The sequence below is a fragment of the Pezoporus occidentalis genome, unplaced genomic scaffold, assembly GCF_034315485.1.
Source record: "Pezoporus occidentalis ecotype Australia unplaced genomic scaffold, CSIRO_AGI_Poc_V1 ctg30, whole genome shotgun sequence".
NCBI lineage: Eukaryota > Metazoa > Chordata > Aves > Psittaciformes > Psittacidae > Pezoporus > Pezoporus occidentalis.
In genome coordinates, this window is record NW_026914941.1 from 2998298 (window position 1) to 3026017 (window position 27720).

General features: G+C 38.6%; 1 protein-coding gene across 7 annotated transcripts in view; it reads right to left on the reverse strand.

Moving 5' to 3' along the window:
- PCDH11X (protocadherin 11 X-linked) overlaps window positions 1-27720 on the reverse strand; it is a 491669-nt gene that overhangs the window by 243820 nt on the left and 220129 nt on the right. For 6 of the 7 annotated variants that reach the window (XM_062627447.1, XM_062627444.1, XM_062627446.1 and 3 more), the window contains one exon: window positions 17025-17096. In XM_062627447.1, coding sequence (XP_062483431.1) covers window positions 17025-17096 — 72 coding nt within the window. Of the gene's footprint in view, window positions 1-15991; window positions 16112-17024; window positions 17097-27720 lie in introns of those variants that run through there. The other variant, XM_062627448.1, reaches the window with a different exon arrangement.

The following is a 27720-nucleotide window of genomic DNA, read 5'->3' on the forward strand; positions in this document are numbered from 1 at the left end:
ATGTAATTGTATAACATGCTTAGAGTGCCATCTCGCATGAAAAGGGAGCTTATATTCATAATCTCAAGTACATTACACTATTAAGACTTCAAAATATTGAATAGCCTTTCTAGATGATAGCCTATACTAGAAATAAATATTCAAGAATAATTCATATAGTACAAGCAAATAACTGAGATAAGCAGTGAAAAAAAAGACAATAAGGAACATGGTTAATATTAAAGCTGCTGTACTGGTCTGTTGGGGCTGGGAGAGGGAGGTAGCCACTGTTAACCATAGATTTGAAAGAGTAAATCATCTTCAAAACAAACCAGAGAAGCATAAAGCATTTGCAAGTACCTCCATTCCTAACAAAATTACTGAATTATCAAATCCTATCATTCTCTGAGGAGGGTTTCAGCCATTAGAGATAAGCAGCGCATTCATTCTTCCCTGTGCTCTCCAGTGTTACTCATGCTGCTACAACCCAGCACTGCAGTCAAAGCAAGTTGAAATCATGCTGTCCACTTAGTCGTAAAATCAGAGCTACCCTTCCTTCACACAAAGCACTTCATACTCTAGTAAGCATTGCAAAAAGTATGAAGTGCTCTACGAAGAATGGCTGTGTAATAAAAGTATAATTGAAATGACTATACTGCTGCCTCATTTCATTACTCACACTGGCCTTTGCTTGTTAAATTTTAAGATCTCTGGGGAAACCAGTGCATAACATAACTACACTCCAGAGTGTCAAAACAACCACTGCTATGATTTATCTCACGCATGACATCAAGGATCTATTTTAAAGTAAAGATTTTACCATTAAAACAAGCCCTTAAATTTTCACACTTCCCTTTAAATAAAGAATGTAGGCTAGTGATTTTGGAGGAACTTCAGGAATTTTCAGACTTCCAGTTGTCTTTGCCTTTTAGGAATGTTTGAATCTTTTCAGTCTCTTGCATACTGAAACTCATTATAAAACGAAAAGTTCATCTGGGTTTCTTCAACAAGGATTAGCACAAGAAAACCAAATTTCATCAAAATCAACTAACATAAAAAGAATTCAAAAAAAAAAAAAAAGAAGAAAGCACTAAACCAAAGAATTTCTAGGTAATCATGTAAATTATCTTATGCTTCATTCGACACACAGGGATTGCAAATATTTCTGCGTAACACACACGAACATCTTCAGGAAAGGATATCTAGTTATCCCACAGATATAATCCTGCCATGAGGTGCTCTCTTGGGCCAACTACCAGCAGGACACTCTTCCCACTCAATGCCTTGAAGTCGCCTTTTTAACTACAGTTTTACCAAGATGCTGAAGATAAGGTTTTTACAGTGTATGATTCTCAATGCTATTATTTTTTCATGCCAAAAAAATCAACTTGTCATTGCCCTGACTAGAGCTTTCTTATGCCACCAAGGAATTTGTCACCCACCTCCAAAACAGGTAGGGATCAGCATATTTGCTGTGGAAGCATTTAGAGCTCTCTTCAGACAAAACCATTTTGTATCTATGCACATTATTCCATTCTCATATGTCTTCTGTAAGGATAATGTAACATCAAATGGGCAGTTGCCACTCTCACAGGTGACAAAGGCAAAAGATATCCACATTTCTGTGCATCCTTGCTAACTTTACCAACATCTACAATTAAACTGGAAAATCCCCAAAATCACAACTAGGATTTGAAATTCCTGCTACCTCACACCCCTTTGCAGCGGCTAAGGTCACAACAGTATTTCCTGTTATTTGTTTCTATGGAAAACTACCACATGTACAGCAGCAGTGTTGTTCATTTGGCCTTAGTTTCCCCTTAAAGTCAGCCACAGCCATATGATGTTACCTATAGGAAACACACCATAATATTGATTTTGTCTGGGCTTAATTAGCAGTTATACATTTAGTTTCTTCCACTGCACAGAGAAGCCTTGACTGCTCTGTAGTAACGCCTAGAGGTCTGCAACAGGTCAGATAACATGCAATATTACTTTTTGCTGTCTGTTCCACTAGCTGACTGCAGCCATGGAAGACTGATCGTTTCCAGTGTGCTTTTATTTAGAAGCAATTTCTTCTTTTTGTTAGGGAACTGTCACTAACCCTAAGGCAAGCATCCCCTCCAAGGAACATTTAGAAGAATACTAAAACAATGATTTAAGCAAATAAATTTAACAGCCACCTGCCCTAACCTCATAAAAGCTGACCAAAAGATCAGAACAGGCTTAGAAGTGACCAAACGTAGTGCCCCTTCAGGGTCCTAGACCTGCTATTTTGTTCAGTACAATCCAGCCCCAAGAGTGTGTGTTGAAAGCTTAGATATTGACTGCATCATAATACCCCAACAATGTATCTCAGAGGAAAAACAGCAAGTGAACACAGATTACAAGGCAGAAGAAATCATCTTTTTTGAAAAATTCACCAACAGTATGAGTAGACATGTCTCTTCTTTTGCCTTTGGTTTTACTGTTTCTTCCTTGTAGATCTAGAAAGTGAAACATTAAAGTTATGACAACTGTTCATCACTTACTACTCCTCAGCTTATTCTATTATTGACTGCATTTTTTAGGCACTGATAAGCGAAGAGGACAGCAGGCTGTCACAGTTAAATTTGGTTACCAGCTCCCTTTCATTCTTTGAGTGAGTACTGATCGTTAGTCCTCAGCCCTGAAGGTGGCAGAACCACAAAATAACAATCAGATCAATGCATAAAGAAATATGCAATAGAAGCCCTGTATTTCCACACTTACAGACACACCCTGCCTTTTCTCCCTAATTTCCCTATAAATTTAAACAATTTAAACCTTGTAGTCTAAAACATATTGGGGAAGTAGAAATCAATGGAACTTTATTACTCTAAGAAAGCAATTCCAAAGAGCCTGAAATATTGTCTCTTTAAGACTTCAGTTTGCATTTTGATGCAATTGTGTAGTGAATTCCTTGGCTGCAGAAGAAAAAAAAAAATGAAGGAGCCATGTGGACTTTCTGTGCAGTGTTTCCTATAGAATGAAATGAATCCATTACCTGATTTCTACTTTGCATAAACAGTATTGCTCATTATTTAAGTAAAAAGATTGAGAATTTTATTGTTACAGAATATAAACTCTTTCTGAACTCTGCAGTTCTGGCAGGTGGATAAACTGTACTGATCAAGATCTCAAGGTCAGAAATATAAAGAACCGAGTAAACCAGTAATTTCACACTGTGCAACAGTCTCTGAGAATACTGGCCCCTGACATATAATGCCATGAAAGAAAACAACGAACTTTCATTTTTGATTTAAAGAGTGCAAGTTTACTCAAAGGTGCTTTGCTATCCCCCAAAGTTTTAGAGCAGTATAACCAGCCTTTACCACTTGTCAACATTTAATAGCCTACACCCCAATGATTGATTTTGTTCAATTGGATTTTTTTTTCCTCTCCAACTCATGTATTTAGCTTTTAGCTGCAGCAGGTTGAGAACGCATCTATCACAGCTAAACAATCTTATTCAGAAGCATTTCTTTTCTGCAGCTATATTTGTTTCATCTTCTGCTACATACATTGTTTCATATGTTCTCACATACCAGCACAGGTTCCCTTTGTGTCTGCTTACAACATCTCATCAGCTGTTTTATACCTCCTCTTCATTCTGCATCTCTTACTACCATAACTGCCACCCATGCCTTCTAAGGGAGCTTAGTTTATCTGGAGAATGAAGATCACTGAGTAAGGACCAGTATAAGTGTTCTGGTACCTATAAAAAACATTTAAAATATTCTGTTGCTCATCTCATTTAAAAATATCATCTCTCAAGACACTGCTTAAGTGGAATAGGAATTTTCCTATCCAAAAAGGTAGCCATTATACTGACAATTTAAATGACGCCTCCAATAATTCTGCTGAGTCTGATGTACACAATTTTAAATGTAGAGCATCAGTCACATTCCTAGGCTTCTAAAGCAAGGTGATAGCAACGAACAAGAGTTAATGAGAGCAACTTCTGCCATGCTCTTTCAGTGAAGCACAGCTATAGGTAAAATTTATCCCTGAAGAACTAAAATATGCTGCCATGAGGTGTGAAGTAATTTAGCAGAACATAGAGTACGAGTTACCTGCAATCCCTTGAACTAATACATATGTCACAGGGCTTCAGAAAGCCATGGGACTGGCTTAAAAAATACAGTATTAATTCTGGGGTCTATTCTGAGCTTCAGCTATTTCTCAGTTGGGGAGATACAAAAGAAGATGTTAAAGCCCACAGAGGAATAGCACAGAAACAGGGGAAAATCTTCTAGCATCAGTCTTTCTGCTTCAGGAAAATTGTACTAAGCAATGTTCTTAAGATGGTTTTTGAAAGTGAAGTCCCACTTCTTCTTTAGGAAGATAATGAGGAACTGCCTTTCATCTCACTGCTGTTTTGTAGGTTGGATAGGAGCAATACACACATGACTTGAGAACCAGCTGAGTTAAATCATGCCTGTTTGCAAAAACTGGAATCTGTCAGGGTCTGAGTACTCTTTTGTAAAGTATCATTAATGGATTTGTAGCCCATAGAATAAATACCACTAACAAATACACTAACATTTGAGGAGCACATGAGAGGCAACTGTCACATACATAGGACAAGACTTAAATAACTGCCCATCTGCAGCTCTCCCAGGTATTTTCCAGCTCCTCCTATCAGCTCTTTCTTGGTAATTCTAGCATGAAGATTTATTCCTTATAAATATTGGCTTATGTTCCAAGGGCCAAAAATCAGTTTTTCTCATTCAGGAAAAATGCTGTAAAAAACTTCATAGAGAAGTTGCCTGAGGAGAGGGGAGCTGTCAGGCACGACTGGCTTACTTTACAGTAGCTAGCAAGACAGATTCTAAGGGGAAAACAGCATTTTTCCATTAAGTGAACTCTTGTATAATACAGCAGCATATCTCTGCTTCTTACAGTCTATGCAACACTTGCTATCCATGTTCCCAACCGAGTTGTTTACTTTCTTTCAAATCCTCAACTTGGCAGAGCTTGTGAACAGGCTGCCACTCTGCCGAGCACAGTTCCACAAATATGAAAGAAAGAAGCAATTCTGAAGGAAGCACATCTGAAAGAAGTAAGATAAAATAGTGATGGCACGATTATTTTTATTTTCTCAGGTTGCTGTAAAACTGCCAAGCCCAGAAGCCTGCCATTTTAGCTGTGTTCTGAAAAGGAAATAAAGCAACCTAGTTCCTTTCACTGCTCCTTCTTGAAAAAGTTCAGATATTTCTGAGTCACATCACTTGTAAATCCTCAAATAGAGGGAATGAAACACATCATAAAGCATCATTACTTTTACTTAAACAGACAAAGATCTGTGTGTTAGACATATAGACGAAAGCAGTTAAAGACTCAATAGCACCAAAAGCTTTGTTCTCGCTGAGATCTGCCTGCCTTGTCCCATCATCTCACAGGTAGGCTGCTGAACAGGAAAATAAAATCAGCAGATAAAAATAATAAGAATCCACTTCACATAGCAAAGGTTTTACTGATCTTGAGAAATGATCTTTAATGCTCAAAATGAAAATCTGGAAGGACAAAATCATAACAAGCACGCGACAAAGAATCACTGTAAAGACCAGCTTTCTTCTAGGGAAAAGGGAAAAAAGCAAGAAAAAGACAATGAAATAAATGAGAATGGACAAAAAACCCAACCTGTATCATCCATCTTTGATTATAGAAAGTGAACTTCTCAGAAAAGAGAAACACACTACAAATTTTTCTAAAGGCCTTAAGTAACAGCGTTCACAAAAAAAACCCCAAGCAACCAGGTTTAAACTACAGGTTTTTTTCCACAACACAATGAGATACAAAACTGTAAGTAATCCTTCCATACTTGGGTTTGTATAAGGTTAACAAACAGAAGAACCCCCAGGTTCACTCTGCACATTTCTGTCAGTATGCTTACACTGATTAGAGGCATGGCCTCTGACATACTTGCTAACACAACCTTTTGGTTTGTGGAAGGCTAGCTAGGCAATGACATGTGTGTGAAATGTGAGACAGCAAAATACTTTGAAAGGCTGAATCCATATTAAAAGCATTCTGTACTATCACGTTGATCCATCAGTACTAGCTATTACCCTGATGAAAAGCCACCACAAACCAATAGAAGCGTAAGATGTACATCTCAGCTGCAGGGCAGACAACATGCTCCTCAGACTTCCCTCTCTCTACCTGGCCAGTGCTGCTAAAGGTTCAACCCAGGGTTCTTTCCCACCAAAACGAGGGACTGGGTGCTCACACTCCACAGATGTGTTGCACAGATAGCTGGAATGCTGTTCAAGATCTTCTAGCAAACATATGTTCTGTATTAAATACACAGAATAAAGAAGATGGTATTTTATCATATTATGTGAACCACAGACCCAAGAACTACAGCAATTTGGAGACTAAAAATGTAATTATACAGTACTATCAGATGAATGACCCAGTATTAAATATGTCCCCATACTTCACGAGTTGTTAGTACTCCAGATGAGGATGATACTGCTGTGAACACCGTGAACTGTAAAAATGAGCGCCTCAGTAAAACTGAGAACTTATCTTGGCAATTGCAATAACTGTGCGCACCTCAGCAGAGGAAGTTTCCACAAGTGGCAGCAACTTGGCTATTTAACCCAAATCTTTGTCCAAAAGTGGAAAGGAATTTAGAATAAAAGCCTGAGGGAGAACAGTAGCAAAAGAGAGGGTGCAACAAATAAAACAAAGTGTAATTTCTCCCTCAGATCACAGTTTACTCAATCTATATAGTGAAATTCATCACATTATAAAGTACTGGTGAAAATTTATGGATTTAAAAACAAAGCAATAGAATATGCATCTTTTCAGGAACTATAAATTCTGCCACAAACACCAACCACTGTCACAGTGTTTGCAACATTAATTTCCTTCTGGGTCTGAGCTACTTCTAGTATCTATCAGAGTCCAGGAGGAAATTCTTTCCTGTTAGGGTGGTGAGGCACTGGAATGGGTGGCCGAGGGAGGTTGTGAATGCTCCATCCCTGGCAGTGTTCAAGGCCAGGTTGGACGAAGCCTTGGGTGGCATGGTTTAGTGTGAGGTGCCCCTGCCCATGGCAGGGGGGTTGGAACTAGATGATCTTAAGGTCCTTTCCAACACTAACGATTCTATGATTCCACAATTCTATAATGCACACCAAATATTTTAACTACATCTGCGTGGTATTTGGGAAAGCATAGAGGCATTTCAAAACAGAGTCAAAATGTAAAGTTTTGGGCATCATTCTCCAACTGGGCTGGAGCACCAACATCTATCTGAAACTTGGAATTCTTTTCTAAAAGCATTTTCCCTAATATAACTTCCTAAATTTTACCAACTGGTTATAACTGAGTTGTTTATTTGTGCTCATGACAGCATGAAGAATGTTGCAGGAGCCTTCCAAATAAAATGTTTATACATAGGAAAAATGATATATACGAAAAAAACTACCATCATCAAAGCAGAGTTAGCTTCTAAACAAAAATATTCTCATTTCTAAGAGAAGACAAATACTTTATTATACAAACCTCTTTGAAGCATCTTCAGAGTTAGCACATTCACTGTGCTGTCCGTCTGTGTCCTTCAAATACAAGCAGTCAGACTGCAGGCTGGAGGCACCATCTCAGTGGCAAATGATTCCATGCCACCATCTTTTTGAGACCCCTTGTTATTTGTCTCCAACTATTAAAAAACACTTGTGCTGCTGGAAGACGACAGAGGCAGGCTGAGTGAAATGGCAGATATAGTTTGAAAATCAGCAACTGCTCCTGCTTTGCAGGAATATGAGATGGGAGAACATGCGACAGAGGGAAGAGGTCAGGGAAAAGGTCTTATTTGTTGAACTAATTATGAGAGGACACACTTGCTTCCCTACACATTGCAAAGACACTTGGCTGTGGATCAGGGGGCACATGCAGGGGAGCCATGTAGCCAGGCTGGACTCTGTCACTCCAAACTCAGCATCAGAATCTGCAATCAAAAGCTATCAGAACAGGCAAAACCTCCACAAGGCCTTCCCTCCTTTTCCTCCCTATTTTGCGTTCCCTTTTAGGTGAAGCTAAGAAATACAAATCTTAACAGGAAGCACCATGCTGCTTTTCTTGCCAGTGAGCTCATGAGGCACAGCCCAAAGAGTGAGAAGATAGTACATTCAATGCCAGTGCTGCTCTGGGTTAAAAGAGCTCAACACACGCAGAATGGTGCCTGCCCTGAGTGAGTGCCTGTCTCCTTGCAATTATTAATACACACAATGTAAATGTGGACTATAATGTGATAATCTTCCTGAATATGCCTCGTTATTTATTGGACTCTTTCTCAAAGGCAGATGGAGAGAACAATGGTGTTCATCTCATTCGGGCTTTGAATGGATGCATAATAGCCATTACCGTATAGCCACTGGGGCACCAAGTTGGAGTATATCTGCTTTATATGCAATAATTTGTAGCCAAAAAAATTAATCAGACCATAAAATGTCCTTCAAGAAAAACAAGTGATTTCATAGCTGAGAAACTGATGGAGAGGGTAGGTGACCTGACAACAGCAACCCAGAGCCACCATCTCCACTACAGCTACACAACAATAATCATATAACTTAACAGACTGGTGAAATACCTCATTTCATTAACTAAACTAGGACTAAAACTATTTTAAACATTGAAGATATATGAACTATGGTTTGGTCAGTGTGCACTGGGGCCCTAGCAGCATTTGTGACTAATTGGTCCCTCTTACAGGAAAGCTAACACTGGATTTCAGCCTTCTTCCATCATGAGCAATAATAAAACATTCAGTGTTAAAGAGCCATGACCATGATGGACATCTCCAGATGAACAGCTCATATGATGCATCTAGTGTCTCCTTCTGTTATTCCCTGTGACAAGACTTTATGGCTGTGCCTGTGTTTGCTATCCAGGAAGATAAAATTTGCATTGCTAATTCATCAGGAGGGAAGACACAATGTTCTTACTGAAGCATTGTCAAAGTTTAAAGTAACTCCCTCCCCTGCCTTCCCTCCCCAAAAGAAAAAAATGTTAAAGAAAAACCTCAGGAGAAACAGACAGTTGAAAGCCCAACACTTCCTAAAGCTTTCCCTCAGACACTTGCTCTTCATGCAAAGGTTCAAACTGAAGCCAATACAATTTTTAAGGTGTAAAACACAAGATCAGAAAGCTTTTATTATATTCCTGTTTTCCTAAAGCCTTCCAGACCACTCCTCTTACTCTAAGATTCATAAATACATCTGCTGACTGCAGTAGTGAAGGGATCTGTTCCTGTGCCCAGATCCTGCCCTAAATCACAGCCAACTGCTCCACAAGTGACAGCCAACTGGACACTGGAGAAATGGACATCTCAGTGAATCACACCTCATTTATGTTTTCTGTTTTAAGATTTATGCATGTTGAGCACAGCTCTGGGCAAGTAAGTTACAGTCCAATGCAACTTAATGATTCTGCTACTTGGTGCTTTCTCCTAAATAATGGGAATGTCTCTGCTTTCTTGCCAAATAGGGGTGATAGCAGCAGACACACCGTGGAGAGAAAAGCTGTTCTGAGCCTACCCGTAGGTAACTAAGCACCTCAAAGATCTCATCTCTATTTTCTGATAGCAGGTCCGTGGTGATTTACTTAAACACTGACAGGGCTTTCTGCAAGATAAAAGAGTAGCTGTCTACCTGCCCTTTTTAAACAATGTCATTGGATATCTCACTGCTGAGTACCCCATCTCCTACAACACAGTGTATGGTAATGAAGAATAAATCAATTGCCTGCGTTGAGAAGTACAGCTCCCTCCTGTAGCTCCAGTACGATGCACACTGACAGGAAGCTTTCTGGGGTTGCCTGTTTTCATGCACACTGGGCTGAATTTCCAGGTGATGCTCTACAGCTGAACTCCCTGCTCCTGTTACCAGTTCCTTCCACATTTACACCACTGTGCAAGTCTGTAATAACAACTCTGACATTTTGCAAGCAAGAGGAAGGAAAAGATTTAACCGTGTGAGACAAAGAAATTAGGCAGACAATATTGCTGTCACAGTGGACAAAAAAGGAAAAGATACTCTTGAAAGTCTCAATGAATGACTTCGAAAATATTTTAAGGTACCTCAAACCTTTACTATTCCCCAATTTCCCACCCAGCAGCTTTGACATTTGGGTTCTGAAAATACATGGAACAATCTGACAGAGAAGAACACACAAGTGCCTGTCCTCAGAGATACAACCCCCAAAGCAACTGGCTTTCTGCTTCTGTACAGATAAATGCTGGAAAATATACTGAGTAAACTGCATAGAAGCTGTCTGTAGACTTCTCATCTATTTTAATTAACTCATAAGAGAACTGCAGCTTAGCTCAAATAGAAAGTTTTTAATCATAGAATCATGAGCTGGTCTGAAAAACAGACAGATAAATTTAAAATGGGAATTTTTTCTGCCTTTGTAATGGTCTCCCCCGCTGAAATCAATAGTAAATTCAGTGCTCACAACTGATACCCTGACTTGGTTTTCTTCATTTTCTCTGAGTGACTTTTCAGCTACATCAGCTACAAAAGCCCAGTGCTCCCATGATATGGCAAAACTAGACTTTAAAAAAAAATAGTATACAAAGCCTGTCAAATGACCCAAAATATTACTTGATTAAAAAGATAGATTCTTGCTGTTGACCAGGTTTTATCTTACCAGCTCTGCTCCACTGCAAATCAAGTCTTTATTTCATTATATTGATGTTTTTATTTGCAAACATCTTGTAACTAAACTTCACTTTTTTAATTAGCAGTTGAATATTTCCAGTGGCCTAAACCAGGCTGATATCCTGTTTTATATATGGCATAATGGTATTGTACTATTCCATATTCACTGGAACAATGAGGAGAAAGGACTGCTAGACAGAAAACTGTTAATGTCCATTTCCGCTTAATAATTGGCCTTTCCATTAAGTTACCTTCCAGAACTGTACCCTCAGTTTTGGATATGTTATTTGCTTAGCACATCAGGAATACCACAGAGATTATAACTTGGAGGCACAGCTAAATTGAAACAGCATTGATATCTGTGAGAAGCCTGGTGTGTACCTCTTGGCAGGCAGGTACTGCACTAGCTGCTGCTGGAAAAACTACATGTTTATGGGAGTATCCACCATAATTATTTTCAAAGTGCAATAATTAGTGTGTTTTCCTCTTATTTCCCAATAAAACACTACATCATTCCTGCCGGTACCCAAATCAGACCATAACAAGAGTCTGCTTCCAGCTGCCTTCCAGCTTGCGAGGCCTCCAATTTAAAAGAGAATAAATCAGGTTTCAAGATTGGACTGTCAAAAAAACAGCTCAGATATTTCTGTAGGTAATTTCAATTGCATTTAGAATCCCCACACCTTCTACTCTCATCTGGAATTAGTCTTCTTTTTTTCTTTTTCTTTAATTTATCTAGTCTTTTGTGTTAGAATTACAATTGAAGTTCTGTTAAATAAGAAATATACCCAAGTCCTATGTAAATTTATTAAGGCACCAAATAAAATGTGGATCTTTTTAGCACACAGATTCTAAATACTAAATATAGCTAGAGTGTATAAATCTATTTAGGTGACTTGTTTGTATCTAAGCCGAAAACACTGAATCACAAATAAAGCTTCACTTTTATTCTGACTTTCACTGATTTTGAATCCTAAAGGCTGAAACTGTGAGCTAAGTAAACAGAGCACACCAGGGCTTCATGAAAAATAATTCACTTCCCATGAACTGTGGGAACAAAATATGCACAGAATTCTTATTAGTTGTTTCTCTTCAAATATTTAACCATGGTTGTTAATATTTCTTCCTAATGTAAAACACTGTTTATAATTTAAAACAAGAAAGCTGCTTTACTTCTGACAGTTTTTTAGAACAAGCCATATTGCAATATGTCACTGGTCAGTCAAACTGTGGTCTGAACTAACTGGCTTAAACCATATGTGTCAAATACATAGCAGCAAATGGGGTTGGATTATATTATTGGCAGCTCTTCGTGTGTGTGCAGGACATGGACTTGCTCCATCCCTTCACAACACAACACGCGAGGTGAACAAGGTGAACTGCCGGCTCACCGAATAGACATCTCTGTCAGAGTGTTTGGAGACATTTCTCTCCAAAAGTCTCCTTCTTGCATATTGAAGCGGAAAGTGTGGCTGAAGATTAGGGTACAATCTGATGAACAAAAAGCACTGTACGTGGTTCTGCCTGCAGTTGCTGGGCATTTAGAGGGAGTGAGAATTACATGACTTGATTTACTTTGCAAAAACTGATTAGTAAGACCCCCTGTGGATTTCTTAACTGTACTGTGGAGGGATATAAGATTAGTGTAGCAATTCCTGTCATCAAATGTATTTACTGTTAACATATTGGATTAGTGATGTTGTTATCCACTGTTCCAAGATTATAAAGTGATTCCTTAAAATTGAGCAGAAAAATACTACACTCTATCATTTGTTATTAGATTTCAGTCTGAGCATTTTTGCCTTTCCACAAAAACTAATTCTGCTTTTAAAAAAAATAAGAAAGAGAGACAAAAGGACTGTGCTCTGCACACAGACAGAGAAAATCAAACTACAGATGCAAAAGAGGAAACATTTTTTTCCTCAGATGCTTTTGAGAGACAAATGGTTGCACTTGGTCTGTATCTTATTGCTCCTGCTTGTCATGCTCACTGCCGTGGCAATGCACCAACGTTACATCAGGTGATATAATAAACCCATGTTGGTGCGAGATGTTGCTTATTTGCTAGACACACATGAGTGTGCACTACCTGAGCCTGACAAGTCACAGTCCTTGGATATTTAATTCTCAGAGAGAACTCAGAAGAGAGCTATAAACCTTGAGGGTCATCATTGTCTGGGTTTCCAGCGACAGCAACAACTGTGAAGCAGGAAGAGCATGAGGAAAGTGGATAAATTAATGTGTTCATTAAAGTAATTATGCTACATTTGAGACAGGAAAATTAATGCAACTGTACCCTGGCTTTTTAGTCATTATCTTAAGTGAGTGAGAGCACTTGGAGTTCTTACAATTAATAAACAAATAAAAAGCTACAGCACTAATAACACCACCTTCTCACATTTTATCCTGTTGAGCACCTCTAGGAGAGGAATCACTTTTAAGCAGTATTCCAGATACACATATAACAGTGATGTAAGAGTTACCAAAAAAAGGTTTAAACCAGAAATACTCTGCAGCTGAGAAGAGGGAGTTTTGCTGTCTTTGCCATGCTGGCAAAACTCACCATTTGCCTCACTATTTGCTACACAACCTTAATGACTGTACTTTTTCCTTACTTCGGTAAATCCTTATTCTCTCTTTCTAGATTTACACCCCCTAGCAATTTGGAAGAATAAAGCAATTTGTTTCTGAATCTGAATCACCATAAACGATGTTATTTCATGCTGTTACACACAAAACTTCAGGTTGTTAAAATAATGTCAGCAACTTCAAAAATTTAAACCATCACAGATTACTTTGATTTTAAATTGTCCTGTTTCTAACTGACCACAGATACAGAGGTTGTAAATATGTAATCTTAACTGCAGTAGCTCTGAACAGTCTTGACAGGGTTTATCAGCTAAATGTTTAATCAGGCAAAGCAGCATAAAAACCACAAGAATACATGGCATTTAGCATTTAAATAAAGCTTGTAAGCCAATGACAAGCCTATTTGGGCAACTACTACCACACATGTTCCTTATCTGCAAAGGACTTGTCCCAAATTTATTGGAACGAGTCTCGCATTTTCCAAGGCAGTAACATCAGTTTCCATTCACTGGTTTCACAGAGAAAGATACAGAAAACTGCAAGTTAAAAGGCATGGCCATGAGAAAGAATTCCCGTGTTCTCAATGTCATAGTGCTCTTGGAACTTATTAAATCACAGCCAAAAAAAGCCCCTACAACAAACCATATAGCCAAGAACAAAATCCCCAACACAGAATAAGGAACGAGCCTGACAAACCACTACAAAATGAAGTTTTTCATTTTTTGTCTAATCAAACCAGTACAGTTTCCAAATTTTTAGCCACCTGGCTGCTTCTGAGATGAACAAAGGTTTCAAATGGGAGCCATGACAGTACAGGCAACATAAAGCTATCCCTCCCCTTGCACAGAAAGCACTGCTCCTTCCTCCCCCCAGACTACAACCTCTGTGTGAAATTGCCCAACCACTAATAGATACCAGCTTCTCACCTCATGATATTAGGGGCCAGATGTGGTACTTTCTGCTTCACTGCCTGCTTGGCCCTGCACACTAAAAGTACTCTCAGCTATTTTGTTCAATCTCTGTTGATAAAACACATCCCACAGCAGCTCTCAACAGTGATCAGCAGTAAGCATCCCAGGAAAACAGAATCATTTTTTATCATTGTTATCATTAAAGAGAGAAAAGTAGTCATTCTCTCCTTTTGGAGTAGGGGGATCAAAATACTTTCATGTAAATAACACCTTTTAGTAAATAGGAGGTGATTTTATTCATGGCTCATTCTAGCCGCTTTTAAATATTTCTCCTCCTCCTAGAGTTGGGAACCATTTGCTTTATGAGCACCATTTGGATCATTTGCCTGTTGCTCATAAAATAGACAAAGCTTTTATCCATGCCATGAATTTTTACTCACTTTAGACAAAATATCTAAGGAGGGATTTGCAGGGTCCAGAATTACATCCATGAAAGAATTAACAACTAATTTAATTTTCAGCTACAGCAATGGTTCCAGTAGTTCTTTATTTTGTTGATTGCATTTCTTCTCTCCACAAAATCAAGCAGCATATTGGTGATAGGTTCTGTTTTTTCTTCAAAAAACAGGAATTTTTTTTTTCCAAAAATGAATAGGAATGACAAAAACCATTTCACATGTTTTAATCTGTGTAGTTACTAAGTAAAGCACTGGTAAACTCAGCTTTCAGAAGTGATCAGGTAACATTGTGATGGCTTATATACTCAGGAAGAACAATGATTCTCATCAGCACTGAGACAGTGCAACAGAATATTGCTTTGACAATGCTGCTGGCAACAGTCACACAAACCATCAGAGAGAAGTGGTTGCAAAAGCTCACCTCTGTCACCCTCATTCATGCACCAGAGAACCCCTGAACGATGATCATGCCATCAAGCTGCTTCAACTCCTCCTCTCTCAGCTCAGAAGCTAAAATTTTCTCTCCTGTGCCAATAAATCAAAGCCCAGCCCTAACTCTAAGCTCTACCTGCCTGCTCTGCAGCATATGCTGTAGGCAAGGGAACACGAGGAGCCTGTTCACTCTCCCTTAACAATTCATCAGCTGTTTAGCAGTAACTGCTGGAACAAAACATTTTCCTCAACATTTTTGTTCTTGCACGTAAAGAGTTACTGTCTGTTAGTAACTATGGACCATAGCAAGTGCCTGTTGTCCTGCACATAAACATTATCGATTGCAGACACAGATCAATGCACACTTAATTATTGTGATTAGCAGCTGCCTGGATAGAGGCATGTGGAGGTTTGAGCATGCAGTAACTGGAAGCAGCCAGGGCACATGCTGCACCTTTTACTTAGGAAGGAGGAAAGATCCTGTGTTTTTAAGAGTAACAGTTGAGGGATTTCCCTACAATACAAGGTTTGCATGTTTAAAGACAACTATATTCCTTGTGTGTGTAGAGGTGCATAAACACAAATACTGTGTGTCTGCGACAACAGTGAAGAATTTGAAATTTTAAGAGCTACTACAATTTAATCAGCTGTATAGATTGTACCATGAAAGCCTACACAGTTAGCACTGCAACTAATAAAAACGTACTCAAGCATGAACAAAGGTAGCAGTCACAGAGATGCTGGTGTTTATTTCATTTCTATGCTGTGTTTCCTGCGTGCTTTTGGGGTAAACATGCCTCTAGAACAAGCCTAAGTACTGGAATTTCATATATGTAGCTTGTAAAAACTACAGACCAAGCAGGTGAATATTTCTTTGGCAGAGTGCTTACATCCTGAAAATACAAGGCAGAGCTTGCTTAGAGTGCAGTCACACTGTAATTATGGATCAGGGGTTGCTACCTCTGCCTGGTTCTCTCCGTCTTTGCCAGGAAACTCCCAACTTGGGCGTTACAGCTTTAGATTCACTGCTGCCTCTAGCAACAGGTGAACTCTGCAAAGCAGAAGTAGGTGTTTCTGTCAGGAAGAGGCATCGTGCCACATGAATTACGTATGTGGCAGCTGCTGAAGGAAAAAGGCCCCCACATTCATAGTAAGCAGCAATCTTCCCCTGGGAATTTGCAGAAGCAGCCTGACTCTCCAGCACCTACTTCATCGCCACCCCACTCCAGCACCTTCTTTGTACAGCCCCAATCCTTATCCTTGGAACAGCAACATCCAGTTTTCACCTACACTACAAACTGCCTCTTTCTTCCCTCCCATCATCTTCAAAGCCACGTATTTCAGTGTGCACTACAGTACACTGACACACAGGGAACTAACAGCAAAAATGTCTCTGAACTCCTGCCTGTAAGAAATTCATAACAAACAATTTGCTCAAGTAAGTTCACAACTGCAAGGAAAAAACATCCAAACTCACTTGGCCTTTAAGAGGATTATATATTAATATCCCCATTTCCTTATCTCTTTTTGCATTATTAACTATTGCTTTGTTTTCAGTTACATCCGTACGCCTCAACAGTTCGATGTTTCAAACCTTCCTCTCAAAATACAAGTCTTGCACAACCATCATTTCTACACCAGGAGAGGCTCCCAATTTATCGATACATCCTTCAGAAAGGATGTTTGGTTTTGTAAAGTTCTGCAAAGTTCTTTAAGCATGGAAGGAACATAAACTGAAGGCAAAATAATCCTGGCATTTCTCCCTTAGAAAAAAATTGAGTCTTCCACTAATAGGACATTAGCAATAATCTGGGCAGCAAACCAAATCATTTTGACATCCAATGCCAAGAGCCACAGAACTACCTGATGCAGCACTTCTTTAGAGACCCAGTTTAATTCTATTAAGGTTTACAGAAACCACCATTACAGAAAACACATTAGCAGGAAAGTTGTTCCAAGCCTACCTGTGGCTGAGTCCATGGCTCCAAGGTTGCTTCTTTCAAAGGAGTTTGTGGCCTTCCAATTTCTTTTGTGTGCTTTTAAGAAAGAAAAGTTTGTATCAGTTACATGTTCAACCACTCTGTCAGCATTCCCTCAGGCTTGAGGGAATAAAAGTTAGGTACAAAATTCATACAAAATAATGGTAAAGCATCACAACTGCACACACTTGGAGCAGACGCTAAGTCTGATGGTTTTGCAGCTAAGCATCCTGATTTTCATAGAGATTTTTTTAACTTCCAAGGGGTGGAGGTACACACCTTCACCTGTGTGTACAGCTGAAGAAACTCAAAACTGTGCAATTATTTGCCAACAGAATAAGGTTCAGCAGCAGAATTTCAAAGATAACTCAACCCTGGTTTCTCTGCCCTTTCCTTCCCAGGAAATGGACATAGTTCCCTGTGTTCAATGCCCATGGCGGGAGGGGGGGTGGAACTAGATGATCTTAAGGTCCTTTCCAACCCTAACTATTCTATGATTCTACAATTCTATGACATAGACTGCAGTGGGTCAGACTTAAAGAGGTAAATTAAGTGTTATGGAGAACTTTTTCCAAGTCTGCATTATTCATTACTGGGGCAAGAGAGTTATGTTTCCAGATGAGAGCCCTTGCTTTTCGTTAATGCTCTTTGGAGCTGGAGCCAGAAGTCTGAGCAGTTAACAGCTTCTTGTCTCCTCAACTTTCCACTGCCTTGCAGTATTTCAAGATCAAACCCCCATACCAAAAGTCTCTATAATCAAATAGATTAAAGTAGTCTTCAAAGAAGCAGACTTGCTGACCCCTTTACACTTCTTTTTTTTTTTTTTCCATATTACCAAAATATCCCAAAATTATTTATTATTGTCTGTAATTGCTCTGCCTCAAGAAGAAATCTGTCAGATTTTTAAGCATTGGGACTGAGCACTGGATAGGTTGCTGGCTCCTTTTAATTTTCTCCATATGAATTTCCCGGTGAAGGGACTTCACGTATTGCTGAAAAAAATACCCCAAAGTATCTCATATTTTCTTTCTCCTTAAATTCTTTCTATCATAAAATGGAAACAATGACATTCACATAAAAAGTCCTCTGCTGAAACACTGTAAGCAATGACAGGATTTCCCTCCTCCTGAAATACAGCTTTAATGTACTATCTTTTGGATATGGCCTTGGACATATCCAAATATGTAATATAAATACCATCTTATCCAAGTCTGACATCAGAGTGATCTAAATGCCCGTGGAGACTGCAAGAACTGACATAGAGAGGGGAAGATATGCCATTGGATTTTCTGTCACATATAGTAAAATGTGGACACTTAAAAGGAAACTTTTTTTTTTTTTTTAAATATAGAATTTGTGGGCAATTTCAGTTAGCACTGAGCATTCACACAGCTCATTTCAAAAACCACCTTATTAAATGGCAATTTTGTTTTGGCAGGTTGGATTGCCTATAATAATAAATTACAGGCAATCATTTTTACCATTTTTGTTATGCTAGATTTTGGGGTAGCAACAGAACATGATTCATTCTTGAAATAGAACAATAAGTGCATTTCAAAAGAAGAAAGGAATAACCACAGATTTAGTGAATGCTAAACAGACTTAAAATGAATGCATCTGGAAAGGGAAGGTTGTGTTTTTCATATGTTCAAAGGCAAATATACCTTATAATCTTTCTTTAAATGTAATAATCAAACATCAAAAGGACCCAAACATATAATGAAAATTATTAAATGTATCAATTGTGGTGCCAAGATACCATAATAATTCCATATGGAATAACCTGCCAGGAACTGACAGTAAAAATCACACTGTTTCTTGAGAAATAGTTTTCCTTGAAATTTCACATCATTTTTTAGACAGCATTTGTCCAGTTAGTTCAAAGCAGAGAAAAAGGAAAAAAGAAAGTGTATGAGTACATGACGAAAAGGGATGCAAAAGAACATTTAGGTGAGACAATACTTGATGTTTGAGTTACACTTGAAAGCCATGCTCTAAATCTTACATATGACTCAATGAAGACTCAGATGCCTCTTAGTGCTGAGTTTCTTGCTGACTAACACCTTTTTGCTCTTAAATTACTTCCTACTGTTTCCACTACCCAGCAATCAAAGAGACCCTTTCAGCCCTCCAAAGACAAGCATCAGAAACCAGTGACAAAACACAGTGAGAGTGAAAACAGAGCAGATTCTGGGGCAATTGCCAGTCTATCGACTGCCTGCATCCTGGAGCATTAGGAAGAAAGGAAAAAAAAACCCAAGAACTGCTTTCAGCCCCTACAGGCTTTCCACACACAGTCCACATCATCCTTCTAGCTCTCCGTGTTTACACTCCTGTTTCAGAACTAACAGTATTGAGCTCTAGAAATTAAAGGCCGAACACACAGCACTGATATGGTTTGCCATGGAGAACCGGGAAGTGTATTTGCATTGCCCCTTGTCCGTGTAGAAAACATATTATATGTGCACTGTGACTGCACACAAGGCAGCTTACACTGACGCAGTGCCTGTACCGCTAACAAGCGGCACATCTCCGGCAGCTTCCAACTAACTCAGCATGCAGCAGAACTTAAATACCTTCTCTTAAGTACCTGCTACTACAGCAACTGTGCTTCTAGTGTACAAGCTCCCTACTTACTGCTCACTGAGAGATACACACATTCTTAATGGATCACATAAGCAGCACTTATTCACAAGTTCTCTTTTCTAAAGAAGCAGAATGTAGTAATGATAGACAATCCTCCCGGGAACTTCTTTCTTCCAGCACAGATAAAGAAGCTCTTACTAAAAGTGGGAAGTTTTTGGAAGCCTTTATTCCCCAATTTTGCTTGGAGCATCTTTCCACAGCCTTCTGTAGCTCCTACAGTCCCTCTAAAGGAACAATAGAATATGCCCACGGTCTTTTGTTTATGTTCCCTCCACTTCCTCAATTTGACATTTAAGTTTCACACATAGAAGAAAATTGTACTCATAATGAGATAAAGATGGAATGATTTCAACCTGGATATTACATTATGGTTTCAGCAGTGCCATTAAAGCTCCCTTAGCTCTTGTACAGGCTCCGATTACAATTTCTCTAGCAGGCAGGCTTGACTTCTGGAATAAATTAGGTTCTTTTCATGTTTGATGAACCACCTGTCAGTTCTGTTACAGCCAACTACCGTTCCATAAGCGCAAGGCATATCCGGACAACTGATTCAGTTCCTTCCATTCATCCAACACCTTCTGAGTTCTCCCCCCACACATACCAGAATTGAGGGAGACTCATTTTGCTCTCAGTCATTATCTGACACCCCGTATCGCTGCCCTGGGCATAGGCACTCGGTAAAGCAAAAAGAGACAGGAAAACACATAAGATCTTTCTGGCTGTAAGTTTCCTTTATCTCAGTAATCCCTTTTGCCCAATGGGAAATGCAATACTGTCAACTGTTCCCCAAGGCCAGGCAATCCTGTCTATCCACAGAAAGTCCAATTTTCAGTATGAAAGAGGTTTCAGTTTGCCGAGTCAGCAAACAGCCACTCACATCACTTCCACCTGACCATGTAGAAATTACCCTGATCAATTATGTTAGCAATCGATAAAGTCCAGCATAATGAGCAGGTAGTAAAAACATTGTGCAAAGATATTTTGCTGATATTCAGGATTTTCTCTCTAGTTGTAACAGCAAAAGAAAGCTTTAATATTTAATCAAAGTACTTATTAAATATTTTTTAGGGAAAAAATGAAATTCATCATGAATATTTCCTGTTGTTTATTAGGAAGAAGTTAACAAACATATAATTACTTATGACAGCTTGACAGGTAATATACAGGTTTCCAAGATCTACCAGAAAATAAATCGTAGCATAGATTTTAAAAGTTATGAAAGTCAGCATTTTAAATCAGACTTCATTCTTATCTTTAAGACTGGTGGTCCCCACTCTGAAATATGAGGGGGAAACCTCTTGTGCACTTGAGCTATTTAAACTAATCTTACAAGAGCTGCTCGCACACAGATCTCCCTTCTGATGGCATCCTCCCCCTACACTACTTGGCTCCTGGTGTCTGTACAGGTTAGGCTGATCCATAACAACACTGCTAATTTGCTCAAACTGATTTCTTCCTCAGACTCAACCCCATTCTCTCTCTGCCTGAAGGTCCTAGTCCATCTCTCTCTGTTTGGGATTCTGCCCTGTCAATCCCCAGTGTAGGTCAGGAAGGTGTGATGCAGATGGCTGAAGAAGAGGGATGCCCATTCCTGGCAATCTTGTCTGACAGCCACCCACTGAGTATTCCCTTTTGCCTCTCCCCAGTGCATCACACCAGCAGCAATCAGAGGCGGGCAACAGGTCCAGCCACACATGCTAACAGCACCCTGCTCCTCAGGAGCCAAAAGACACAGGCAGCTGCCTGCTCCCTGCCAAACTGTGCTCAAGCTGCAGTCCTGGCCACAGGGCCTGCTGTATTCCTTCGCTTCTTACAGCCAGGGCTCCTAAGCTGCCAGGTACCCACCTCTAATGCAAAATACATACTGTGAAATTGCAGGAAAGTCCTTCCCTTTTTGCTGGAGAGAAGATAAATTGTACTCAATGCTTGGCTTCAGCTCGTGACCTGGGGTTTTAACATAATCGTAAAATTTCTAGTAACTTGACCCATGGATAGAACTAATTTTTCAATTACTATCACTTTTCCAGGCTGCAAAGGGAATTTGTTCGGGCCTCAAACTTTTTATTCCAATATTAACTACTGGATCTGTTTCGCTAGGTGTCAACTCCTTGTCACCCTGCTTCCCTACTGACAGGTTTTCCCTGTTCTTCAAAGTAATTCTGGATTTGCCAGAGTTAAAAAGGAAAGGAAAAAGTTACAAGATGACTATTCTAGTTTATGCATTTTGATTTCTGGAAAAGCCCTAAAATTATCTAGACAGATACCACCAATAATTCTAATACTTATTGATTACTGTGGGAAGCAAAAGCAGACTGAAATTCAAAGATAATATGATGCATTTTTCTCTGGTGCCTTACAAAATTGCGATGGCAGCATAAAGATCGTCTGACTCAAAGTGTTCAACTCTTTCACTTTATAGGAGAGAATAAAAAGCGCTTTATAAAATTGTCTTGCAAGCTGAAATCCTGTATGGCTTGAAGTAAAATTCAGGTAGCAAGCAGCAAAATACATTTCTAAGTAGCAAATTAGCTATGTTACATTACTGAAGTCTAGTTAGGATTGCACATTTATTTGGGGCAGCTTTGTGTTTTTCTATTTGTGTTTCAGGTATACAGCCAAAAGCTACATTTTTACAGATACTGCAGACTTTGCTACTTATTTCCTGTCCCACATTATAATCAGGAAATCACGTACACTAATTTCATTGTCCAGGCAGAACATCTTTATTATCACATTGAGACAGGTAAATGCTGTAAGCCTGAGAAAGAGATTATCTCCATCAACAATGCCTCCTTCTTGCCTGTAAGTTGATTTGGGGTAATTGGATTCCTGCAGTCCTGTCCTTCAACCTCCTAAGATCCTTCATGTGAAAGGTAAACAGAAGAGTTAATTTAAGTGAAGAAAGTCTAATTTTATGTAACATATTGCTAGAACAAATTATTTTGTTCCACATTTCTAAGCTTTATATAAATGTGAAAGTAAATCTTTATTACATAATCATATGGGGAAACCATAGGACAGCTGACTAAAGATGTTAGCATGGATTCATATGGGGAGGTTTTCACTTTGTGGTCAAAAATGCTTTAGGTCTTTCTTTTGAAAAAGAAAAAAACCACAATTTGAAACTCACGTAAAAAACCCTCTGTAGAGGTGTCTGTGAGGAACCCACAGCCCAGACCCCTGAAATGTGATTTAAGAGCAATGGGAACGACTGGCTTTCCACTGCAAACAGGAGGCTGGACTCGCCACTGAGACAACTTCTACTCTGTTCCGGTTGTATCAACTGCAGCCCCATTTCTGAAAGTATCAAAATGCCTTGTGAAACATCCTCCCAGTGGTTCCATGGCCTCAAAATCCACAACTTAACCCAGCAAGTCTGTAATGGTTCTGCCCACAGATAGCTTTTATCTTGCAAGTACCTCTTCAAAGGTGCAATAAATCACCTAACGCATGACTTCCAGAGGTAGAGCACACCCACAACCTCCAACATTTACAACTGTTGTACTACTGTAGAACAACTATCCCTTCACTTACTTATTTCCCTCTTTTGTTCCAACATGTCTATGAGTAAAGCAGTTGCCCGGCAGGAGACAGACAAATGGGAGATAAAGTCAGGGTGTGGGTGGGGGTTGAATAACTGCAGCATACCAGGGAAGCTCAGAGGTTTAGAAAAGCCTGACATGAGATTTGCCAGATGGTTCTGTACTGGATTGTAAAACTTTAAACTAATCTTCATTTAAGAGTTTTAAGGGCTGTATCCCTCTTATAAAGCCTCTTGCTCTTTTGCCTGGTTGATTCTGGTAAATTATAGATCAGACTTTAGAAAACTGCTTCCATGAACAGCGGCTCCTTAAATCTCAGCTAAACTGAGCAAGAAGATTACACGTTATTATGATGTAGCACAGCAGGATTTTTGTACAGCAAACATAATGATGTAGAGAAGGATAAAACTATCATTCTGCGCAAGGAGGTCATCCACAGAAGAACAATGCTTCTTATACAGCTAGCAAATCCATACACACATGGTGAATCTTCACGTGGTAAATTCCTTTTCTTAGTGTTTCTGTAAAGAAACCCAACCATAAGCAAAACTCAAATCTGTATTTCAGAATTCAATGATCAAGCATCTCACAGGAGACGAGATGTCATTTGGTAAAAATTATTCCAAGTATTACTAGAAAGTTATCTACTTTAAGGGAAATTTTAGGGTAAATGCATCCTACTGGTTTTATGCAAGGAGAAAAGATTTCCTCTGAATCCCCAGTGAAATGTCAAATACTGTGTGTAGTATTAAAAATTAAATGCTCACTAATCTTACAAGTGCATATATATACTTTCAATTGTAAATCAAATACAGTTCACATGGAAAAGCACAAAGCAAAGTCAGTATACTAAGGTGTGGAAATTCTTTCTACCTGCTGCTATTATTTGTAATCTTACACAGTAGCTTCACAGCTGAAATTACAGTAGAGGGAATTTATAGTTTTCAGACAGTAAATGATGAGAAAGTTGACGTGGGAACAAAGGAGAGTATAACCAAGTGGTTGGCAACAACGCAGAGTAAAACCAACAGTAGCAAAATTCCAGAAAATCAAAACACTGAGACCACCAAGTTCTGAGACTTGACGCGTCAGTTTGATACTAATATTATGGTCCATCAATATGCTGAACAGGTGATACAGATGTTTGAGTCTGTTCAGCTCTGAGTCAGCAGCTTTTTGAATATGCTCTAATTTTCTTTTCCTGTACATGATTTTGAATGCAATGTAGTACTGTCAAATGACCTCCCCCTTCCCTCACTTTTTTAATTGAAACATTCTTTCCTGCACATGAAAGCTTTTGACTTAAAAGCAACCAGGTGTGATATTCACAGCTCCGGTCTTTTCAAAATGTCATGCACAGGAATTACACAATATTATCCTAAAGCCTTTGGTAAGAGTATCAGCATTTTAGAATGCTTCAGAAAATGCCTATCTATGAGAATATGCTATTGAAGACTTTGTTGTTCAGCTGATTAAATTTATGTAATAAACAGATACTGTGTTACACTTCTGTTGTATCTTGCACATCATTGCTAACACAGCTAAACAAGTTGCCCAAATTTCAGAAATGGTAAAAATTTCTTAATCAACTCATAGTGGAATTCTTACTGATACAAGAACTGAGGCATTCCACCAAATCCAGACAACCCTAAAGGAGCAAAATTACTTGACATTTTGATAAACACAGAACTTTTTTTCAGTTCGCATATGTAAAAATCCTAGTGGTAATAGCTGATAAAATATGCTTATACTGCATGTTCTGACTTGAAAGTATTTACATATATAAAACTAATGTGACATTATATGCTAAGGTATTCTTACATCAAGTGAAGGGGGGGGATGGACATAATATCAAACAGCTTGTTTTAGTTGCCTGAGCTCTACTTAGCTTTTAAAGAATGAATATAAATGTACACAAATCCGTTTTGTGACTCGGATATAAAGCATCATGTTAAAAATGTAGAACATGGTAGCAAAACTATGAATTTTTATATTCCTGCATACTTTCTTCAGAGTTCTTAAAATTCATATCTCTTGTTATATCCCTTCATAAAAATAGTCTCTCTGTATGTTGTTCAGAAAAAAATAGCAATAGCCTCTGCCATTATCCACCTTGTCCAAATGTGGGTTTTTTTCTGAGGCTTGTCATCATCTTTCCCAATGGTGTGACTAAGTTATACTTCATAGAAATCCAGCTTCTTACAATGAACATTTGCAATTTAAGCTGCTCTTTCTCTCTGAACAGTAAGTCTATATTGGATAAAGTTGTTAAAAGCTAAAGCTTCATAGTTTTTCAGCTTTAGTAATCAAGAAACTAAACTTACATTATCAGTGTCAGCCAGGAGTAGCCCAGACCTGGCTGGTAGAGAAAGGCCTGAACAAGAATCTCACATGCCAATTATAACCAGGAGAGAATGGCTGACAAACCTTTATACTTGAAGCTTTGAAGTCTGGCAGAACTAAGGAAAATGTGCCACCTTAAATTAGATTTTTCCAGAAAGTTGATAAGTAGGCTTACTTATAAAGGGCAGCAAGACTAATCTGCAATTCTCCTGACATTAGAGACAACATGATCTATAGAAACCTTGTTGGATCATCAGCTCTTTTCATTTGATGTCATCCTATTTATATTCCTTATCCCCAGCTGTGACTATTTGTCTTAGGAAGTATGTTTGCTTTTTCTAGTGCATATTGTATACTTATAGTATATGAAGTAAAATAAAAGCTTGTTCTTTAGGTGGCAAGAGTATGTTCAGAACAGGTACTTGTACCATAAATAATCCCTCAAGAGATAAAGAAGTAAGCTTGAAAATAACTTTTTTTCTTATCAAGTCTCAGAGTAAATTATTCACCATATATCCTAGCCTATGGTACAGAATTCAGACAACACAAACAGTGTAACTTGTAAAAGAGAAGAACAGGGAAACACATGTAGGAGTCACCAAGGGTAAGTGTAAGTACGATTACCTCCATCTGCTCTAAGGCAGGTCAATACAAGGGAGATCCATCATCCTGCCTAAGGCAAGAATTTCTCTGGGCTAGATCAGCAGAACTTGTAAAACCAGTATGCAACTCTTTTTATAAGCACAGATGTGTGTAATCACATACTCCTATCAATTGTTTCTTCACATGGGGTCAGGATAGAGTCTGAAACCTTATTATTATATTAAAATCCATTTCAAATTGTATTGCATTCTTGTTAAGCAAAAGAAACTGGTGCCCGTCTGCCCCTCTGCAACTTGTTCCCTTGGACAACTAAGCACATAAACTTTCCATCAAGAAAAACAATATGAAAATACTTATTTACTTGTTCAAATGGGGATCTGCTTCCCACAAGCGTCCACAAAGTCCCAACACATTTCCCTCAGTACTCATATCAACTCCATTTTCATTTCATGTCAGGAATCCCTTGTAAAGTTACAGGAAAAAAGCCTACTTTGATATCACATATTTAGTTGTGCTAGTAGGGTTTACTGTGAAGATTTTTATAAAAAAAAATTATGATGCAAATAGTTTATAAACTATTTACATCATAAACTCTATTACATCGTAGAGGTCACTCTGATTAAGCAATGCACTGCGTAAGTCAATCTTTTTTCTCAGTTACTGCATCAGACTTCCCAGCAGAATGCTACAGACACAAGGCACATGAAACCTGAGGGAATAAGGGATATCCCAGTTACAGGCTCTGGTCCTAAGTAGGTGAATATGGGACTTTTGGAATTTCAGCAAAAACATTAGCAAAGGATTTTTAATGCTGAACCCAAAACATGATTAACAGGTACACTTACCTGGTCTGGTTTAATTCTAGATAGTTTGAGACCAAAAATAGTGAGGACATGATAGCAGAGGCTTGCATTTAAGAGAGCTTACAAAGAAATACAGGAAGCTCTGCGAGATTTAGATAATAATTTTTTTCCACCAAAACTCTACATATTGTTAGAAAGAAGTGCAAAACCTGGAATTTTGTGTAGAGAAGAACATAGATATGAACTTCTAGAAACAAAGATCACTTTAAATCACCCTCTTTAGTTTATTTTGCAGAACAAAAGACTTAATAGATTAAGGAAAACAATATCAAAAGAGCTACTATTTTGTACACAGAGCTCTTATATGTGTTAAGGAAAACAGCAGTTTGTTTATTAAGGGGAATTGATTTAATTCTTCCACATGATGCACTTCTGGAATAATTTGAGCTTTTAGAAACAGTTAACCAGATAAAATCCTTTGAAGCATCATTCTGATTAAAGTTGAGGGGTTTGCATATCTGACTTAATATAAGAGATGTGCAAATAAACATTTGGAACATGTAAAAAGCAATGGCAAAACCACAGAAAAGAGCTATCATTGGATTTTTAAACTATTTACACTGAGTTGGTACTTGGATGAAGCACACTTTCAGTGAAATAATACACAACAGTGAAATCATACACAGCCACTTTTATTAATTTATTATTAAGTGCATTATTACGTCCATATGCAGTAGAATGGGA